We start from the raw sequence: 19,091 nt of genomic DNA on the forward strand, positions 1-19,091 counted from the left end.
TATGAAGTATATTGGTTTCATCTTCTAGATCAATTTTTGGTAGTTCTAGTTTGAAAGTATATTCGAGTTTGTTTCAAATCTTTGTATTTGCTTATTTTGTTTATATCATTCATACATATTCTCTTACCGAATCCAAGTGTAACATAGATATGCATTCTGGGAACTACGATGCTTCAAATAGTGTTTTGATCTCTAAAACAAAATTAATCATTATTTTGTAATTTTTAATCCCTAGTTCTTCTTCCTCATCAAGGAGGTCAACATCAAAAACCCTAATTGAAGCCGCCTCCGATTCTCTTTTTCTTGCTTATAATTGTCATTAACCTTGCGGGAATTAACAAATCCATTACAGATGAATAAAAAATCAGTCATTTCAGCGCATATATATATTTTTATTGATAATTCAAAATCAGTCTTTAATATTCTTCTAAAACTCTTTTTTTTATTATTCTTCACTAAAAATAAAAAATCCATCATTAGAATTGAAAAAAACATGGCTCAGAAGTGCTTGAAAGGTAATCACGAGATTAAAAAATAATCTCAATCATGTGATAAAAGGTCATTTTTTCTTCATCATCGCCACAATTTAATATTTTTCTTTTCGTTCTCTCACCGAAAAACATCAACACAAATTGAAATCATTCAGAAAAAAAAAAAAATCATAGTTTGAAATGATAAGGAGATTATCGTTTGTCTTAACAAAAAGAAAAGAAAAATCGTATTTATGAAGATAAACGATAATTTCTTTTCATTTCAAAACATAATTTGGACAAAAACAAAGCGAAACTTGAAGATTTTGTGTGTTTTCTGAATACAATTCTCAACCTTTCGGGTTCTATGCCTATTTATACTAACACACTAACTAGGGCAAAACCTTATTTTAAAAGACCAAAATAGCCCTAACAATGTTCTAATATTTCGAAACTACCCTTCACCATCTCATCGGTGTCTCCGCCATTTCTATCTCTAAGAACAACACTGAATCTTCTTCTTCTTCGAAACTCCTAAGCCTTAAAATTTTGGTAATTTTTATCTCGAAAGACATGAATTTTTCCATTTCAACAAGCTCTGTTTTGAACCCGAAGCTATATCATCACCATCATAGTAACCTCAACAGAAACAGAGTATTAGCATCTGTCCAGATGATAAACTCGGAGAATCACAAAAACCCAAGAAAGTAATAATCCTAAATTTTCAAATCTTAAGTCTCTCAGGAATTTTATCGAACACGTTATCTGCATTCCTCCATCAATGCATATAACATTCTCTGTTTTTTTTGGCAGGTGCGAGTGTTTTGATCTCTACGATCAATTGGTTCCATACAAGAAAGCTTGGTCATGGCAAAAAAACATTGTCAATGAGAAAAAAGCTCTGATTGATAGAAACCAAGAGTGCTCAGATACAGTGATTTTATTACAGCATCCTCCAGTTTACACAATGGGAACTGGAAGTTCAGAGGATTATCTCAATTTTGATGTAAAGGATGCACCTTTTGATATCTATCGAACTGAACGTGGTGGTGAAGTCACTTACCATGGTCCTGGTCAGGTAAAAACACATTCAAATCTCATTTGTTTTTCTTACAATTTCATCAATTATGTTGTGTTGTTGTTGATAGTTGTTAAGTGCGAATTTGAAAATGTAGTTAGTTATGTATCCTATAATCAATCTCCGGAATCACAAGATGGATCTTCATTGGTACCTAAGGAAGCTTGAGGAAGTAGCCATTCGTGTTCTTTCCTCTGCTTTCTCCATTAAAGCGTCTCGTCTTGACGGTTTTACTGGAGTTTGGGTTGGTATGTCCACTTTTGTTTTACTTCTAGCTCTGATTTGATCTGATCTTGGCGGTGTAGTAATGTGTTTGATCTTTTTCTCTATATAGGCAATAAGAAAGTGGCGGCGATAGGTATCCGTGTGTCGAAATGGATGACATATCATGGTCTAGCTCTTAATGTCACAACAGATTTAACACCCTTTAACTCGATAGTTCCATGTGGGATAAGAAACCGTGGGGTTGGAAGTGTAAAGGGTTTGATTGAGGTTGGAGAACACGTAATTGGGGACATGTGTTATACTAAGCTTGACGATTTGGAGTTGTTAGATGTAGCTCATGAGTCGTTACTAAAGGAATTCTCTGAAGTTTTCCAGCTTCAAATTGAAAAGCAAACAGTATTGAAACTGGAAAGCTAAAGGATTTGTGTCATTGGTACAACCAAAATCTTTGCATTCTTAATCATTCCGTTTCAATTAGCATTTGTGGTTCTTGTTCTTGATCAGAAATTTTTTATCTTTTCAGATTTGTTGATACTCAGCTAACAAGTGATTTATGAGATAGTGGTTATGAAGGAGACTTTTTTTGTGGACCACTGCTAATAGGTAAACAGAGGTTTTATTGGCAGTTTGTGAAGTTGTTTGTGTGTGAGAGATTGATCTCTCTATTTCTCTCTCCACATAGTGAGTTACCCTCCAAAAAAAGCTTATCTGTTTCTCGAACTGACCACAAAGGGATGGCTCTGGAGGCTGCTTTCTCCATGAGATTTTGCTCCTTCCCTGTCCCTAAAGCAATCCCATTTGAGAGAGAAACTTCATCTTTTCAACGAATCACCTCAAGAGCAAAGGCAATTGCGGGTGAGGGTCAAGTTCAAAGCTTTGTTGAACCCGAGGAAAAGGTAAGCTCTGATGGAGTTGAGACCAAAGTCAAGGAAACTGCTCACAAAATGTTTGTTAAGACCGCTGAAAGAAACTTAGATGGTTCGAATGGTGGCAGATTAACAGCTAGAGAACTTTCTTACCGCAGGGGAAACGACAAAAACACCAATCCAGGTTCGGTAGTTAGTAAAGATACTACTTTACAACATATCTCACCTTCTGGTCAGTCGACAAAGGTTAGAGGAGATAAGCCAGAGATTTCAGGTGAGAAGAAAGCTATTGCAGATAGAAGCAAGGCCTACGTAAAGCTGAAGTCTTTAGAGAAAGAAGTGAGAGATGCAGGCTATGTACCAGACACGAAGTATGTGCTTCATGATATCGACCAAGAAGCTAAAGAGAAAGCATTGATGCATCACAGTGAACGTTTAGCTATCGCTTTCGGTCTTATAAACACGTCTCCAGGCACTACTATAAGGGTGATGAAGAATCTGAGGATATGCGGAGATTGCCATAACTTCATAAAGATATTATCGAGTATTGAAGATAGAGAGATCATTGTAAGAGATAACAAGAGGTTTCATCATTTTAGAGATGGTAGCTGTTCTTGTGGAGATTATTGGTAGAATTTTTGTATGAAAAGATTGTTAATTTCAACCAAATTCACTATAATTTAAATCCTTTCAAAATTGGGGTGGGCAAAAAGAACAATTCGAAAATGTTCAAGAACAAAATCGAAAACTGAATGAAAAAAAACTAATCAAATCGAAGCCAATTATAACATAAACATTGAACACAAATGCAAGAAGGTACCAAACCCTTCAATCCTACATAATAACATCAGTGAAATGGACAAACCGAAACACTCTTAATTACATGAAATATATAGCATCACAAATATACATATCATCAATCACACACACTCTCTGTTTCACTTTGGCTTGCTATTTCTCTTTTCTTAGTAGCCTTGTAAAAGGAATAAATATAAGATGCAAACCCAAGGATCCCAGCTAACAGAGCTCCTCCCTTAAACCAGTCAACATCATCATCCATAAACGAAAACGCCAAGACAACGAAAATGTTAGCTAATGGTGACGCAGAGAAGCTGACGACATTAGAGAAAAGAGAAGACGCTAAACACACAAGACCCACTAGCCCTAAAGACATTACTTGCCACGCAAGTGATAAACCGATAAGACTCAAAACGTAAAGCGGCCTCCCCTTTGTAAACGTCTCGAAATCTTCCTTGATATCTTTGAATTCACCGCTTATGAACAATCCAACCAAACATATCAACGTTGCAATCATAGAAGCGTTAGTTTGCATCAACATCACCGCGGAAACTCTACTCTCTGTGTTCGGTATAACCTTTTGGAACCCTAATTGCATGATACAGAGAGATAAAGAGAAGGCTACCGTGCCAAATAAGCCACACCAAGCACCGTAGCTCATTTTCCCACCTTCACCTTCGCAGGGATAATAAGCATCATCCGAAGATGTAATGCCTGTGGCAATTCCAGAAAGGACGATGGATAATATGATCCAACGGTTGAATTTGTGTTTGTTGATGATTGCTGTAAATATGGAAGTGAAGATCAATTGTGTTGTAAAGATCCAAAAGAAGAACACACAATGAGTTCTCCCTATCGCATAGAGTTGGCTATAAGCAGCAAAGAGGACACCGAGAGAGATGTAAAGAAGAAAGAGTTTGACAAAAGACGAAGAAGATTGAGTTTCTCTATGGGTGGAGAACAAAGAACGCCATAAGAGAAGAAGCAACGCTGTAAATGGAAACGCAGCGTTCTGGATAAAAGACTGAAGCCATGTGCCTTTAAATTGTTTAGGGTCATCACAAACATCTCGTCCTGTTTGGATGAAGTAGAAGTTAAGAAGAAGTGTGGCTAAAACACGTCCTGTTACAACCAAACCCGAGCAGACAAATAAACAAATCCACCAGTTTCGTGTCTTGATAACTTGGGGTATTGAAGTCGTTGCTCTTGGTTGATTCTCAACTCCAATATTGGCTTCTTCTTCTTCTTCATGAAATAAAACCAACAAAAACTCAAACTTGTATAAATCAAAACATTCATCAGTGTAATATCAATGTGCACAACGTACGTACCTTGTGTGATTCGGTCCGGAGATTCACTAGTGTGTAAACCCATGAAGTTCCTTGTGGAGGATGGAACGTAACTACAAATATATTAGAAGAATGTTTCACTCTAGATGGATTTTGTTTTTGTCTCATACAAACATATATAGACAGAAATGAATATTGCAACAAGAAAAAAAATTATAGCCATGACGTTGCATCACATATATTATGTATTATTTGATTGTACGGTCAACTAAGCAAAGTAAAAGATACATAATCAAACATGCCAGCCAACAATACCCAACTGGTTTAGAATTTCAACGCGGTGCAAATGATTTTATTATGTCGTTCAAATGATATATTCATCGTAATGCTTCAAACCAAATAAAAAAAAAACGAAAATAACGAAATAAATATAATACACTAATTTTCAAATTGTGGAGCCTTTCTCCCTTTATTAATTGCTATTGCAGATTTGAATATACATAAGTTTCTGTGAGCAGGTTGTTTTGTCTGATTATGTATCAGTATATATATTTTTATTATAAATGTCTAATGATTATGTTCTATTACAAATGAATAATAATAAGAAATTACATGATCGCTTTCTATTTTCTTGTTTAATTATTATATGAGTTATTTAATTGATCAACATTCTTTCGTTTGTTGAATTCAGCACAAATCCATCTTCTTCGTTTGTTGAAATCAACACGACAAATCCATAATGAAAAAGAAATACTAGAAAAGAAAATAATTTCGGCTATAGTGGAAAAGTACGAGAACTTAATTTGATTAGCACCGCAATTCGACTCCTCGGCCTCGAGATTCATCCGTAAGAGATGCCATATACGTTTACAAACATGAAACATGATTTTCCAACCAAGATAATGACAGATCAGAAGTTGAGCAGACTGCATGAGACAACCATTTGTCCTCTATAGGTCATACGGCTAATTTGACTCAACTCATGAATCAGGTCTCCAAATTCAGGTTAGTTGATAATTCTATAAACACTCTTCTCGTCATTTTATTAAATATGATCCAACTTAAAACAAATAGGTAATGATTAGAAAGAATTTTGAACTATATATATGTTAGTTCTAAATGTCGCTAGAGTTTCGATATTGACCATTTTAATACACACTCCTCGCACGCTTATGACAATTCCATTAGAACAACTCAGTGTTCTGTGAAATGTGAAATTATAGATTTATATTTTTAAAGGAGATATCAGTACATTTGATTATATAATTGTAGAAAAATAAAGTCAAAGAGATGATTTGAGAAACTTTACAAAATTATAGAAAATTCTCTATTAGTCATTTAAATTATTTCACTTATTCATTTTTTATGATTTTATTAATTTCATCAAAATCTATATATACTGGAATCTCCGGACCGTCATCCATCTCTTAGTGGGTCCTATGTATAATCCTAGTCCATAGACTCACCTTTTTTATTGGATCTCACGTCTTCTCACTAGGTCCATGAGTCCATCAATATTTGACGGCCGGTTTACTACGTCTGGGAGGTTTTAAGGACTTGTTACCTTCCCTACAAATCACCACATGATCTTTCCCTGCGTTTTATCCTCACTCGCACAGTTCCGACAGTTACTTCTCGGAAGATCAGCCATCCTGAGACTACTCCAGCAAAAGCCCCTTAACTGTGGAGTTCTCTTAAGATCTTTGACCGAAAAGATAATTGCACTTTGGAGACTTAGATGGCCAAATCAATTCTTTTAAATCTTTCCGCAATACGGGGTGTCATAATAAGTAGTAAGTTGCATAAAATGTATGCTTTGATTAATTGATTGGTAGAGGAGTGAGAGATTAGATTTTATATTTATATTTAATATATTATATTAACTAAATATTTATAATCTAAATGTGTTTCATTAGAAAAATTAATAATCACTCATTGCTATATAATACTTTAATATATTTTTGCACATTTAATAAATATTATATATATATATATATATATTTGTAATTTAATAATTTTAAATATACACATGTAACACATTAATTACAAAATAATTAATATATATATATAATACTTTTATAAAAAACATTATATCTACATTTTTAATTTCAATAATTTTTTAATATATATATAACATAACAAATTAAACTAACATAAGATAATATATATACATACATATATATATATATATATATATAAATATAAAGGTTATATCTACATTTATATTTTTATGTATTAAATATATTATTATATTATTTTAAAGGGAGAGTTAGGACAAAACACAAGAAAAGATCATTTGCTGATTTGTAGGGACAGTAAACAAGTCTTTAAAGCCTCCTAGACGTAGAAAACTGACCATCGTATATGGATGGGCTCACGGGATTAGTGAGAGGATGTTAGATCCATTAAAGAAAGTGGACACATTGACTAGGATTAGACATGGGCCCACTAAAAGGTGGTGGTCAGGACATTACAAGTGGTATCATAGCCAAAACTAGACGAGTGTGGAGTCAAGTGGGCTCACACCGTCGGGGGTGAATGTTTTGATACGCAACGAGGACGTTGCAATCTGTTAGTGGGGGTGAATTGTGACACTCTGGTTTGCAGAGATGTTTAAAAGAATTAATTTGGCCACCTATGTCACTAAAGTGCAATTACTTTTTCGGTCAAGGGTCTTGAGAGAACTCGAGAGTTAAGCATGCTACAGCTGGAGTAGTCTAAGAATGGGTGACCTTCCAGGAAGTGATTGTCGGAACTGTGCGAGTGAGGAAAAAACAAAAGAAAAGATCATGTGGTGATTTGTAGGGACGGTGAGCAAGTCTTTAAAGCTTCCTGAACGAAGCAAATTGACCGTCGTATATGTATGGGCTCACGGACGTAATGAGAGGACGTGAGACCCATTAAGGAAGGTGGACCCATTGATTGGGATTGGACATGGGCCCACGAAAAGGTGGCGGTCGGGACGTTACAACTGTCATCCGGTTGGAGACAGAAATGCAAGATATCGTTTTGGTATGGGGTAGCTGGAGGATTGACAAAAAGCAATGACTTTTTGATGTTGATAATAGGAAAGGTTGCAGGATTATAAATGTTGATAATGAAAGCATGTTTGAAGACTTTACTAGTATGGTGTTCGACGATTTTGGTTTATGTGAAGGAACTTGTGGAATACATCTGAGCTATATGTTAGAGAGAATTTTAAAAGGTATATGCGATATGTCACCGATGTTTGTTATGAACTAATACTCAGCATTTTGATTTATGTTGGATTTGTTTATTGGTTTAATTGTTATGGAATTAATACTGGATATTTGGTTATTGATTAATTCTTGGTTTAATAGTATCGTTTATGTTGTCCGCTGTTGTGTGTTTGTGGTTAGGTGGCTAGTAGGTATGGGAACACTAGTTAATTAATATATATTTTTTTTAAAACGGGTCAGTCATTTCAGTTTGGTATCAGAGCTCTTACGGTTCTAGGTTTAGGTTCACTAGGTTTCTGTTGTTGATGTTGTGGATTTGCATGATGTGATTGATTATGTGAGTTAGTCAATTGTGTGTGGCATGTAGTCGTAGAACATTGTCTTCGAGCCTAGAGTGTGATTCCACGGTGAGTTTTTGTTTTGTGTTTTGTTGGATTGTTTGCTTAGCCTCTTTTAATGGTACTACATATGGTTAGAGGTGGTGCTGTTGCTGGTTGTGGACACGGACGTGGTTGTGGATGCGGACGTGGTCATGGTAGGGGAAGAGGCTCAATGGTTAATGATACCATGGACTAGAGCGTGACAGCTGAGCGCGTCGGCGAGTCGCAGGGCCTCTACGAGGGGTCCATGAGTGTGGCCGGTGGGGGTACCGATAGGACCGTAGGTGATGAGAGAGTCGGTGTGGGCGGTGTCGGTGCTGGGTTGGCCAGTGATGCTAGGTTTCTGGGTGCGAGAGTCCCAACAGGTGGAGCCCGTGTGGGATATGTTGATCTTGTGGACTTGTTGGCACGGGTTTTGGAGCGGTTGCTAATAGTGGTATCGGCGCAGGCTCTGGTGGTGTCGTCAGTGGCGGCGGAGGTACATCAACCAGTGGCTGCGGATGTAGGAGCTCATTCTCGTTATATCAATATGCTGAGAAATATGGGAATATCGGTACTGAGCGGTTTTCGGGAGATTCAGATCCTACCAATGCAGATGTGTGGAGGGCGAGAGTGGAACATAACTTCCAATCTCTCAGATGTCCTCAGGATTGTTTGATGGACATAAGGGTCTACAACCTGATTGGTGATACCTACTTGTGGTGGAGATTAGTGGCTGCCAGGAGGGTGCAGAGGGAGATGACTTGGGCTGACTTTGTGGAGGAGTTCAACCGCAAGTATTTTCCATCATGGATCAAAGGGAGGCTAGCTGTCCCCAGAGGAGTGCCACACCGACAACTCAAACAGTGGCACGGGTTTGCTATCATTGTAGGGAGCCTAGGCATATCAAGACCAAGTGTCCCAAGTTACAGTAGATGGCGATAGCGGCAATGCAGCTTGGAATGCAGCCCGAAGTGCAACAGGTGGCACAGATTGAGCAGGTGCCATGGGTGTACACAACGGTTGAGACTGGTGGAACCAGTGTCGAGGCGACCACATGTATAATTTTTGGTACCCAGACTTTGTGAGTTTTTAGTAGGTTCAGACTTTATGTTTTGCCTGTGATAAAGGGTTAGGTTCTCAACACATAAGGTTTGTGTAGGGACCTTGTTGGTGGGTGGGTTTAGGTCCCATGTTATGTTTGATTCTGGAGTAACTCATAGCTTCATTACCCTGGAATGCGCAGAGAGCGCTAATATCAAAGAAGATCCCGGAGAGCGAGGGAGAGTTGTCAGAGTTGCGGGAGACAAGTTTATGAGAGTCATTGGATGGGCGAGAGGAGTTGATATTCAGATCCCAGGAGAGTCGTGGCCAGCGGATTTGCTTATCAGCCCTGATGTAGTACTTTTACTTTCAATTAAATTATCAATCCACAATCTGCATTAACCAACTCACTAAGAATGCACAAGATGCTTAATCTAAACTTAACAGGAACATGTTCTTTTTTAACAATCTTAACTAACAAACTTATTCAAAGAAAGAAAACTAGACAACTCAAAGCAATGCAAACTCAAAGAAACAATACACAACTAGAAACATACTTTAAATCAAGATTAAACAAGTGAACCTTGGGCAAGGTAATTGACTTGGGAGATAGCTAACCAATCCTAGATGTCTAAGCAACAATTAAGAACAATCTTATGGCTAAGAACACTTAGCAAATCAATCCATTTCCATGATAGAGATCCTATGCTAATCAAGTGATAATCAACAATTTCCAAAGGCAATCACAAGGTATGCATGCATTATAAACAACTCTAAATACCACTAAACACCCTAATCATCAATTTCCATTGGCTAGGAATGCAAAACTCTTGAATAGTTTGGTTCAGGAATTTCATCAAACACCTTCTGAGCATGGAAATCCTAATATCTAGATTCAAGCTTGATCAAGGCTATCTAGCATTATTAACACTAAACAAGATAGGAAACACAGAAATAAAGCCTTAGACATCAAAGATCAATCATCTATCTCCCTAATCTACCTAGCCCAAAGTTCTATTGATCTACTCACTCATCATCATGATCACACAAAGGAAAGAGTTTGATCTTTGTGAAATCATAATAAGAGATTAGAAGAAGAAATTGCTATTAAAAACTTAGAAGTACTCAATCATTCAACAAACCAAGAGTAGATAAGCTTAAGAACCCTAAGTGGCTGCTAAACAAGAGATAAAAAAAGACCAGTCTCCCCTTAGTAGGGTTAGAGTATTTATAGGAAAATAGAAGGGAGCTCAGGTCAACCCAAAAAAAGCTGGGTCAAACCCGGATCAAAACTAAAACAAATGTGGACTTAGGCGGCTATGGGGACGACTTGACTGATTGGTGAGGTCGCGTGGCTCCATCGGCCACCACTTGGCCGATTGGATTGCTCGCGTGTGGCTCCTGATCGTCGCCTAAGTGGGTTCAATCAGCCTAATTGAGGGTGACCGATGGCTTCACGCGGGCAAGGTTTGGCCGCAGGAGGTGGCTGATGGCTTCAAGCGGGCAAGGTTTGGCCGCGGGAGGTGGCCGCGTGTGGCTCCTGATCTTGACGTCGAGGAGTGGCATCAGGCAGGGTTTGGCCGATGGGAGGTGGCTGATGGGGTCAACCGGGGAGGCTTTGACCGATGGGCTAGGCCGGTGATGCTCCTTGATCTTGTGCCATTTCTCCACTTCACTCTTCTTTGCTTCTTTGCACCAAAACAAGTCCAAATGCTCCAAATGTGATGGGATTACTCCAAGAACCTGAGAGATAACACAATAGATACATATGCTCCTAAAACAACCTAGAATAACAAGATTATGCAACAAAACTATGCAAAAACAAGGCTTAAAATAGGCAAACGGTGCGTTTTGCTAAGGAGGCGAAAAAATTGGCGATTAGGGTTTTTGGTTTCGTGTTTGACAAGTTTTGCCTGCCGGCGCCGTTAGGCTGCTCGGAGTGGGATGTTGGAGTGATCTGAGGGAGCTTCAGATGTCTCTAGTCCTAAAGTGAAGGAGTCTTGGGTTTCAATTGTTAAAAACAAACAAGTTCTGCAAAATTTTGATGTCGATCTAAAAACTTCAGAGGGAAAGTGCTCCGTGGAGATTCCGGATGAAGTCCTTAACAATGCTACGCCGCTTTGGGAGGATTTCCTAGTCGGTAAATTCCTGGACACTTCTCCCCACATTAGAAAAGTTCATGTCATATTAAACAAGATCTGGAAGCAGGGTCCAGAGTTCCATGGGATTGCTGTTTATGAAGTGAATGCCACTACTCTGCGTTTTAAGGTCCCTGATCAACTCATCTGGGCTAGGATCCTAAAGCGTGGTATGTGGAATATAGCAGAAGTGCCAATGGTGGTCTCGAAGTGGTCTCCGGTCGCTGAAAAGACTCAACCAGAGGAAAAATCGATCCCACTTTGGGTTCATTTGAAGAAGATTCTGATGCATTTGTACTCCTAGAAGAGCTTAGTTTCATTACTAGTGCGGTGGGAGCGCCAGTATGGTTGCATCCTGATACTTTGGCTTGTTTAAATTTTGATGTTGCAAAGGTTTTTGTTAATGTGGATCTATCGAAAGTACCGCCTACAAGTATCTATTATTCTAAAAACGGGTCTGAGTTTTGTGTTGATTTTCACTATCCTTGGCTGCCACCAAGATGCACTGTTTGTGAGAAATGGGGACATCTGGCAGTTAGGTGTGTCGCAACCACGACAGTGGGAACGTCTCAAACTCTTCAACAAGCAGTCAAAGAACCAGTAAGCACAGTAGCGAGTGGTGTTGTCCAAACTTCCGCATCTGAGACTTCAATTACGCTTCCACCGCAGGACAAGGAGTCAGTTGATGATATGTCTGCGGAGGAGGGTCACAAGGTTGTGGACTTGACGGAGAATTTGGGGGAGTGGTCCGCTGTCTCACAATCAAAAACTAGTCGTAGTCCTCATAATCTATCTGGCTCTGACTCAAGTATCCCTATAGTATTGACATTAAAATTTGCTGTCCTCAGTCTGGATGAGGAAGAAGATGGGGAAATTACTGAGACAACTGATATTGCGGGTCAGGCTCCTGTGAAGTCCTCTGCTGATGCATTTGCTATGCAGACAGAGCTAGCTCGTAATACCGATCAGATCGAGCTAAATGATGCTGGAAGGGGGGGGGGGTAGACCTCCATCGGCACGTCTATCTCAACGGAAACAGCAGGGTAATGTGGAAACTTCAGCGCTTGCAACTAAGGCTACTACCTCGGTTGTTTCGAAGAAGCTTCCTCGTCGCAATGTTTAAATGATGTGTTTCTCATGGAATGTACACAACTTCAACAAAACAATTAAACATTCTGTGGTTCGTGACTGGACAAGAAATTCTGAGATGCAATTTGGCTGCCTTTTGGAGACGCGAGTCAAGGAAACAAAAGCAGATGCAATTGTATCCTCGGTCTTTCCCGCTTGGTCATTTTTGGCAAATTATGAATATCATCGTCTAGGTCGAATTTCGGTTATCTGGAGACCAAATGTGAGGTTGAGTCCGGTTTTAAGAGTGATCAAATTGTCACTTGCTCTGTTTTGCTTCCTGGTGAAGCAGAGGAGTTTTTCTGTTCGTTCATCTACGCAAAGAATACGATGGAAGAGAGAAGGGAATTATAGGACGATAAGCGAAACTATCATGATTCTCCACTATTCCGGAACAAGCCGTGGTTACTAATGGGTGATTTAAACGAAATACTGGATGGAGAGGAACACTTTGATTATTCTCTTTCTCCTGTTTTGCCTGCGGGTATGTGTGATTTTTCAAGGTGCTGTAAGTCACTGCAACTTGACGGATATAGGATATCATGGTCCGTTGTTCACCAGGTGTAACAAGCGTGAAAATGGTCTCATCTGCAAAAAATTGGATCGTGTTCTTATTAATGATGTCTGGTTGCATTGATTCCCGCATGCTTACTGTGCCTTTGAGGCTGGAGGATGCTCTGATCAACTTCGCAGTCGGGTACAGTTAGACGTGGGTACGCCTGCTCTGAAAAAGCCGTTTAAGTTTATGAACTCAGTTGCTAATCTGGCCGATTTTGTGCCTCTTGTACGATCGTATTGGGATGAAACAGAGGCTCTATTTCTTTCTACTTCCGCAATGTTCAGATTTATGAAGAAACTTAAGGGCCTGAAACAGGGTATTCGTGCCTATACGAAGGATCGACTGGGAGACCTGGTCAAACGAGCTCGTGATGCTCATGCTGAGTTGTGCACCAAGCAAGCTGAGACTTTGGCAAATCCAACTGTTGCTGCTGTGCAAGAGGAGGCCGTGGCATTTGAGAGATTGCATTGTGTCGCTGGACTTGAAGAGGAGTTCTTGAAACAGCGATCAAAATTGCACTGGCTCCATGTAGGGGATCAGAATAACCATGTTTTTCACAATGCGGTAAAAATACGTGAAAGTCAAAACTCTATTCGTGAGGTTCACTGTGTAGACGGTTCTGTTGCAACCACTCAAGCGACCATTAAACAAGAGGCAGTTAGGTTTTTCTCTGATTTTCTTGGACAATAACCTAGAGATTATGCAGGAACTACGGTGGACTCGCTTGAATCTTTATTGCCATTTCGCTGTAGTGACACTCACACAACCATGTTGATCAGAGAAGTTTCTGCAGATGAGATTAGGAGTGTGCTGTTCTCCATGCCTGCAAACAAAAGTCCGGCAGATGAGATTAGGAGTGAGTTTTATAAGAATCCATGGTCTATTATTGATAATAACTTCACGGTGGTCGTACACTCTTTTTTTCAAAAAGGTTTTTTGCCAAAGGGTGCAAATACCACTATTCTTGCTTTGATTCTTAAAAACAATGCTACTAGAGTCATGAAAGAGTACATGCCGATATCATGTTGTAATGTCATCTACAAAGTGATTTCGAAAATCCTTGCTAATCGCCTCAAAGGCATACTCCCTGAGACTATCTCTCCTAACCAATCAGCTTTTGTGAAGGACATGCTACTCATGGAGAATGTTCTCCAAGCATCAGAACTGGTAAAAGATTACCATAAAGAAGACATCTCCCCTTATTGTGCTATGAAGATAGATATATCTAAAGCCTTTGACTATGATCAGTGGATTTTTCTGCATAACACACTACACGCTTTACGCTTCCCTGAACAATTCATTCATTGGATTCGGTTATGCATTTCCACAGCTACCTTCTCAGTGCATGTCAACGGCGAGCTAGCAGGTTTCTTTGGTAGTGCCCGCGGACTGTGACAGGGCTGCTCTCTCTCTCCGTATTTGTTCGTCATCTATATGAATGTTCTATCACATTTGATAAATAAAGCAACTGCAGAGAGTAGGTTTGGCTATCACCCTAGATGTCATAACCTATTCCTCACGCATCTCTGCTTTGCGGATGATCTTATGGTTTTCGTAGAGGGCACAACACGATCATGAGAAGGTGTGATCCAAATATTTGATGAGTTTGCCACAATCTCGGGTCTGAAGATTAGTCTCGAGAAGTCAACCCTCTATATGGCTGGGATATCTCAATCTACTCAAGAGGCGATCAGATCAACTTTCCCGTTTGAAGTTGGCACACTACCAGTCCGTTACCTTGGTCTTCCACTTCTAACCAAGTCTATGACCAGCCATGACTATGCACCGCTGCTCGCAAAAATTCGACATTGAATCGGTAATTGGACAGGTAGATTCTTGTCCTATGGGGGACGACTACAGCTTATCAAGTCGGTTCTTATGAGTATTACTAATTTTTGGTCTTCTGCGTTTCGTCTACCTTGAAAATGCATGAAAGAGATCGAAAAGCTTTGCTCTGCTTTCCTATGGAGTGGTCCCGACCTTAAAACTTGTAAGGCAATGGTTGCTTGGCAAGATATTTGCTCATCGCAGTGTGAGGGTGGGTTAGGCCTACGGTCATTAAAAGAGATAAACATCGTTTGTGGACATAAGCTCATTTGGAGGTTACTATCTAAAGATTCTTTGTGGGGTAAGTGGATTCACACCTACCTCATTCGTCAAAGCTCCTTCTAGGACATCGGAGAAACACCTTCTCAGGGATCCTGGTGGTGGCGTAAGTTGCTCAAACTCAAAGTACTGGCAAAGGACTTTCACTGTAAGGACATACAAAACGGTGAGTCAACCTCCTTCTGGTATGATCAATGGACTTCATTAGGCACGTTACATGATCTGTTAGGTGACAGGAGTTGTATAGATTTGGGAATCCCTAAGCATACGACTGTGGCAACTGTAATGTCAAACCATTGAGCACAGCGACGTAGGGGTGAAGCTTTAAACCACATTGAAGCAGAAATTACAATTGTTAGAGCAAAGAGGAAACCAAATACAGAGGATTTGCATCTCTGGAAGGGGAACACAGGTTTCAAACCTCGGTTCTCGACCCGGGAAACTTTGGCAACAGATGCGTACAGAGAAATCAAAACATACTTGGGCACCAGGTGTATGGTTTTCCCAGGCAACCCCAAAATTTGCTTTTATAACTTGGCTTGGTATGCTTAACAGACTCTCGACAGGGGACCATATGTTGAAGTGGAACAGGAATTCTGACTCTTTATGCTCTTTCTGCAAATCCTCACTGGAAACAAGGAATCATCTTTTCTTCCAGTGTCCCTTCTCACATCAGATTTGGAGCAAACTCACAACTGGTTTCCTTAGTGCATACTCTACATCGGACTGGGACACAATTCAGACGCTCATTACTGATACTACACTTGGTAAGCATACTCTATTGTTCCTGCGATACACGTTTCAGACAACGCTATATACACTATGGCGAGAGCGCAACAACCACAGGCATGTTGAATTCCCGACCTATGCAACTCAACTTGGTCATTGGATTGACTAGACCATTCAGAATAAGCTGCTCATCCTTTTGAACTCTGGTAATCGCCGTTACGAAGACATCCTCACAATCTGGTTTTCCACTAGAACGTAAAGTTGTCGTCATGATTTTCACATAACTAGAATCAAACATGTTACACTTGTTGTTAAGAACATGTTTTTTTGATGAATAAAATTTTACATTCATTCAAAAAAAAACAAGGCTTAAAACCCAACAAAAACACAAGATATCAACTCCCCCAAACTTATCTCTTGCTAGTCCTCAAGCAAGAACCAAACAAAAAGTGAGAGAGAGAGGTTTGAAAAAAGATTCAGAACCAAAAAGTATCAACAAAGGATTCAAACCATAGTTCTTAAATGTAATTATATGGTGCTAAGATCAATCAAAGTCCTTACAAATATTTTTCTTTGCTTATCACAATGCACCATTCTAGTTCACCTTCTATCTAATAGTAAAGACTTGCAATCCTATTGAACATCTCTTTCACATTCATTAAAGTGTTTGGTGTGATCTTGCAAATGGAAAATAAATCAAGCTCAATTAGTTTAAGAGAAAGAGTTTTTATAAAAAGGTGGGAAATGATGTTTTTGGGTGGTTTACTCTCAAACAAAGAGAAATGCTAGACAATATTGAAACCAATCTAAGACTGAGAACAATTTGGGCATACAAAGCTTAGCTCTTGATGTTCTACCCACCTAGAAGCATTTCTACCCTTTTTCTCATCCTTCTTTTCCTTTTTACTAACCCAAAAACTCAACTTGATTCAACTTTAACCCCTTCTCTTCTTTACTTATCTCTAAGGCTTCAGTTTAAACATAAGCTCCCGTTTTTTTTTTACTTCTTTGAAACTTCTTTGATGAACTCCCATTCTTATTAAACTATGTTTTAGCATTCTTTTTTTTTTCTTTCTTTTTTGTTTAAAACTTTTCTAGGAGACATCAGCTAGACTTTTTTTTTTGTTTAAAACTTTTCTAGGAGACATCAGCTAGACTTTTCTTTCTTTTCTTCTTCTTAAGAGACTTAGAGCTTTTAACCAAACTTAACCTTGAAGATAGATATTTTCTTTTCTTTTGACCAAGTAATTCTTTCTTTTCTCCCCCCTTAATCTCTCTTGTTTCCAAACCTTTACCCAAATCAAAACTCTAACCACCTATTTCTTTCAAAATCAGTCCTATTAGCTAGTTCTAAAGATTCCAAACCTAGCTAAAACAAGAGCCAGTTCTTTGTCATTCTCAATATTCTCAAGATTTCACAACCTATAACATTATCATCAAAGAGGCCTCACTCAACAAATCAACACAAGGATTGAAAGAAAAGGTTGAGTTCAAAGGTATGGCAAGAGATTGAATTAAACAAAATAGAGTGGCAAATAGAGATTGTTAACCCAAAAAAAAGTTCCATGAGGAGCATGTTGTGCATTTGAGAGCAGTTCTAAAGAAGCTGCGGGAGCAGAAGTTGTTTGCTAAGTTGAACAAGTGTAGTTTCTGGCAGCGAGAGATGGGATTTATGGGTCACATTGTGTCTGTAGAGGGGGTTTCTGTAGATTTGACGAAGATTCAGGCTATCAGAGATTGGCCTAGGCCGCATAATGCCACAGAGATCAGGAGTTTTCTTGGGTTGGCAGGTTATTACAGGAGATTTGTGCATGGGTTTGCAAGCAAGGCACGACCGTTGACTAAACTGACAGGAGAAGTTCCTTTTGTTTGGTCAAGGGAGTGAGGAGGATTTCGCAAGCCTGACGAAGATGTTTACTACTACGCCAGTGTTGGAATTGCTAGATCAGGGAAAGCCCTATGTGGTTTATACAGATGCATCCAGAGTTGTTTGAAGTGTGTGTTGATGCAGCATGGGAAGGTAATTGCCTACGCTTCACGACAGTTGCGGAAGCATAAGGAAAATTACCGTACTCATGATTTGGAGATGGCTGTTGTAGTCTTTGCCCTGAAAATTTGGAGATCTTGTCTTTATGGTGCGAAAGCACAGGTTTTTACATATCATAAGAGCCTGAAATATATATTCACTCAGCATGAGCTGAATTTGAGGCAGAGGCGGTGGATGGAGCTGGTGGCGGATTCTGATATGGAGATAGCCTACCACCCCAGTAAGGCTAACCTGGTTGCAGATGCTCTAAGTAGGAAGCAGACGACTTCGACTTAGGAGCAGAATATTGAGACGTTGGTAGGAGAGATTAGTGGATTAAGGTTGTGTGTTATTTCTTAAGAGCCGTTGAGTTTGGACGCGGCTGATAGAGCAGATATTTTGTGCATGGTGCGGTTAGCTCATAAGAAGGATGTGGGGCTTGTGAATGCCCCTACAGTTTCTGATTCAGAGTATCAGGTCTCTTTCAATGGTACCATACTTGTGCACGGTCAGATATGTGTGCCCAAGGATAAGGAGTTGAGGTAGGAGATCCTGAGAGAGGCTCATGCGAGCATGTTCTCTATTCATCCAGGAGCGAGTAAGATGTACGGTGACCTCAAGTGGTACTACCACTGGGTCAGGATGAAGAAGGACGTAGCTGGTTGGGTCGTGAGGTGCGATGTTTGCCAGCTAGTGAAGGTTGAGCATAAGGTTCCAGGCAGATTGCTGAAGAGTCTTCCCATTCCATAGTGGAAGTGGGACATGATTACTATGGACTTAGTGGTAGGTTTACCAGTGTCTCGGAACTTTGAAGCGATTTGGGTCATTGTGGACCGGTTGACTAAGTTGGCACATTTTCTGGCCATTAAGAAGATTGATGGAGCAGCGGTCTTGGCTAAGAAATATGTGAAGGAGATAATCAGATTGCATGAGGTGCTAGCGAGTATTGTGTCTGATAGGGATTCCAAATTCACTTCGGTGTTTTGGAGGGCATTTTAGGCAGAGATGGGCACTAAGGTGCATATGAGTACAGCCTACCATCTCCAGACAGATGGGCAGTCAGAGAGGACTATTTA

At 39.5% G+C, this 19,091-nt stretch overlaps 4 protein-coding genes and 1 pseudogene across 4 annotated transcripts; 4 read left to right on the forward strand and 1 right to left on the reverse strand.

Annotated features, from left to right (window-relative positions):
* Positions 1 to 661: 661 nt before the first annotated feature.
* LOC104742266 (octanoyltransferase LIP2p2, chloroplastic) lies at positions 662 to 3,335 on the forward strand. The gene is made up of 5 exons (XM_010463254.3): positions 662 to 1,177; positions 1,284 to 1,548; positions 1,646 to 1,796; positions 1,883 to 2,206; positions 2,297 to 3,335. Exons 1-4 carry the CDS (start codon positions 1,044 to 1,046, stop codon positions 2,188 to 2,190), a joined length of 858 nt encoding a protein of 285 aa, XP_010461556.1. The 5' UTR covers positions 662 to 1,043; the 3' UTR covers positions 2,191 to 2,206; positions 2,297 to 3,335.
* Positions 2,508 to 3,335, forward strand: LOC104742267 (pentatricopeptide repeat-containing protein DWY1, chloroplastic). The gene has a single exon (XM_010463255.3). It carries the CDS (start codon positions 2,508 to 2,510, stop codon positions 3,270 to 3,272), a length of 765 nt encoding a protein of 254 aa, XP_010461557.1. The 3' UTR covers positions 3,273 to 3,335.
* Positions 3,336 to 3,392: 57 nt separating this feature from the next.
* LOC104742268 (putative purine permease 20) lies at positions 3,393 to 4,928 on the reverse strand. Its single transcript, XM_087485591.1, has 2 exons — positions 4,769 to 4,928; positions 3,393 to 4,682 (listed from the first exon to the last, which is right to left on the reverse strand). Exons 1-2 carry the CDS (start codon positions 4,809 to 4,811, stop codon positions 3,556 to 3,558), a joined length of 1,170 nt encoding a protein of 389 aa, XP_087341717.1. The 5' UTR covers positions 4,812 to 4,928; the 3' UTR covers positions 3,393 to 3,555.
* Positions 4,929 to 9,220: 4,292 nt separating this feature from the next.
* Positions 9,221 to 12,472, forward strand: LOC147928674 (uncharacterized; annotated as a pseudogene).
* Positions 12,473 to 13,006: 534 nt separating this feature from the next.
* Positions 13,007 to 13,844, forward strand: LOC147928675 (uncharacterized). Its single transcript, XM_087486233.1, has 3 exons — positions 13,007 to 13,079; positions 13,132 to 13,222; positions 13,289 to 13,844. The coding sequence occupies exons 1-3, from the start codon at positions 13,007 to 13,009 to the stop codon at positions 13,842 to 13,844; spliced, it is 720 nt and encodes a 239-aa protein (XP_087342359.1).
* The last annotated feature ends 5,247 nt before the right edge of the window (positions 13,845 to 19,091 follow it).

The sequence above is a fragment of the Camelina sativa genome, chromosome 14 (assembly GCF_030686135.1).
Source record: "Camelina sativa cultivar CO46 ecotype springtype chromosome 14, ASM3068613v1".
In the NCBI taxonomy this organism is placed as follows: Eukaryota; Viridiplantae; Streptophyta; class Magnoliopsida; order Brassicales; family Brassicaceae; genus Camelina; species Camelina sativa.

Bases quoted from the DNA above. Each gene is read 5' to 3' on its own strand.
- LOC104742266 (XM_010463254.3), top strand. From the start codon at position 1,044: ATGAATTTTTCCATTTCAACAAGCTCTGTTTTGAACCCGAAGCTATAT. The intron at 1,549-1,645 runs GTAAAAACACAT...TTGAAAATGTAG, and splicing joins CTTACCATGGTCCTGGTCAG to TTAGTTATGTATCCTATAAT. The intron at 1,797-1,882 runs GTATGTCCACTT...TTCTCTATATAG, and splicing joins TTTTACTGGAGTTTGGGTTG to GCAATAAGAAAGTGGCGGCG.
- LOC104742267 (XM_010463255.3), top strand. From the start codon at position 2,508: ATGGCTCTGGAGGCTGCTTTCTCCATGAGATTTTGCTCCTTCCCTGTC.
- LOC104742268 (XM_087485591.1), bottom strand. From the start codon at position 4,811: ATGGGTTTACACACTAGTGAATCTCCGGACCGAATCACACAAG. The intron at 4,683-4,768 runs GTACGTACGTTG...TATTTCATGAAG, and splicing joins TCCGGACCGAATCACACAAG to AAGAAGAAGAAGCCAATATT.
- LOC147928675 (XM_087486233.1), top strand. From the start codon at position 13,007: ATGGGTGATTTAAACGAAATACTGGATGGAGAGGAACACTTTGATTAT. The intron at 13,080-13,131 runs GTATGTGTGATT...TGACGGATATAG, and splicing joins TTCTCCTGTTTTGCCTGCGG to GATATCATGGTCCGTTGTTC. The intron at 13,223-13,288 runs GTTGCATTGATT...TCAACTTCGCAG, and splicing joins GTTCTTATTAATGATGTCTG to TCGGGTACAGTTAGACGTGG.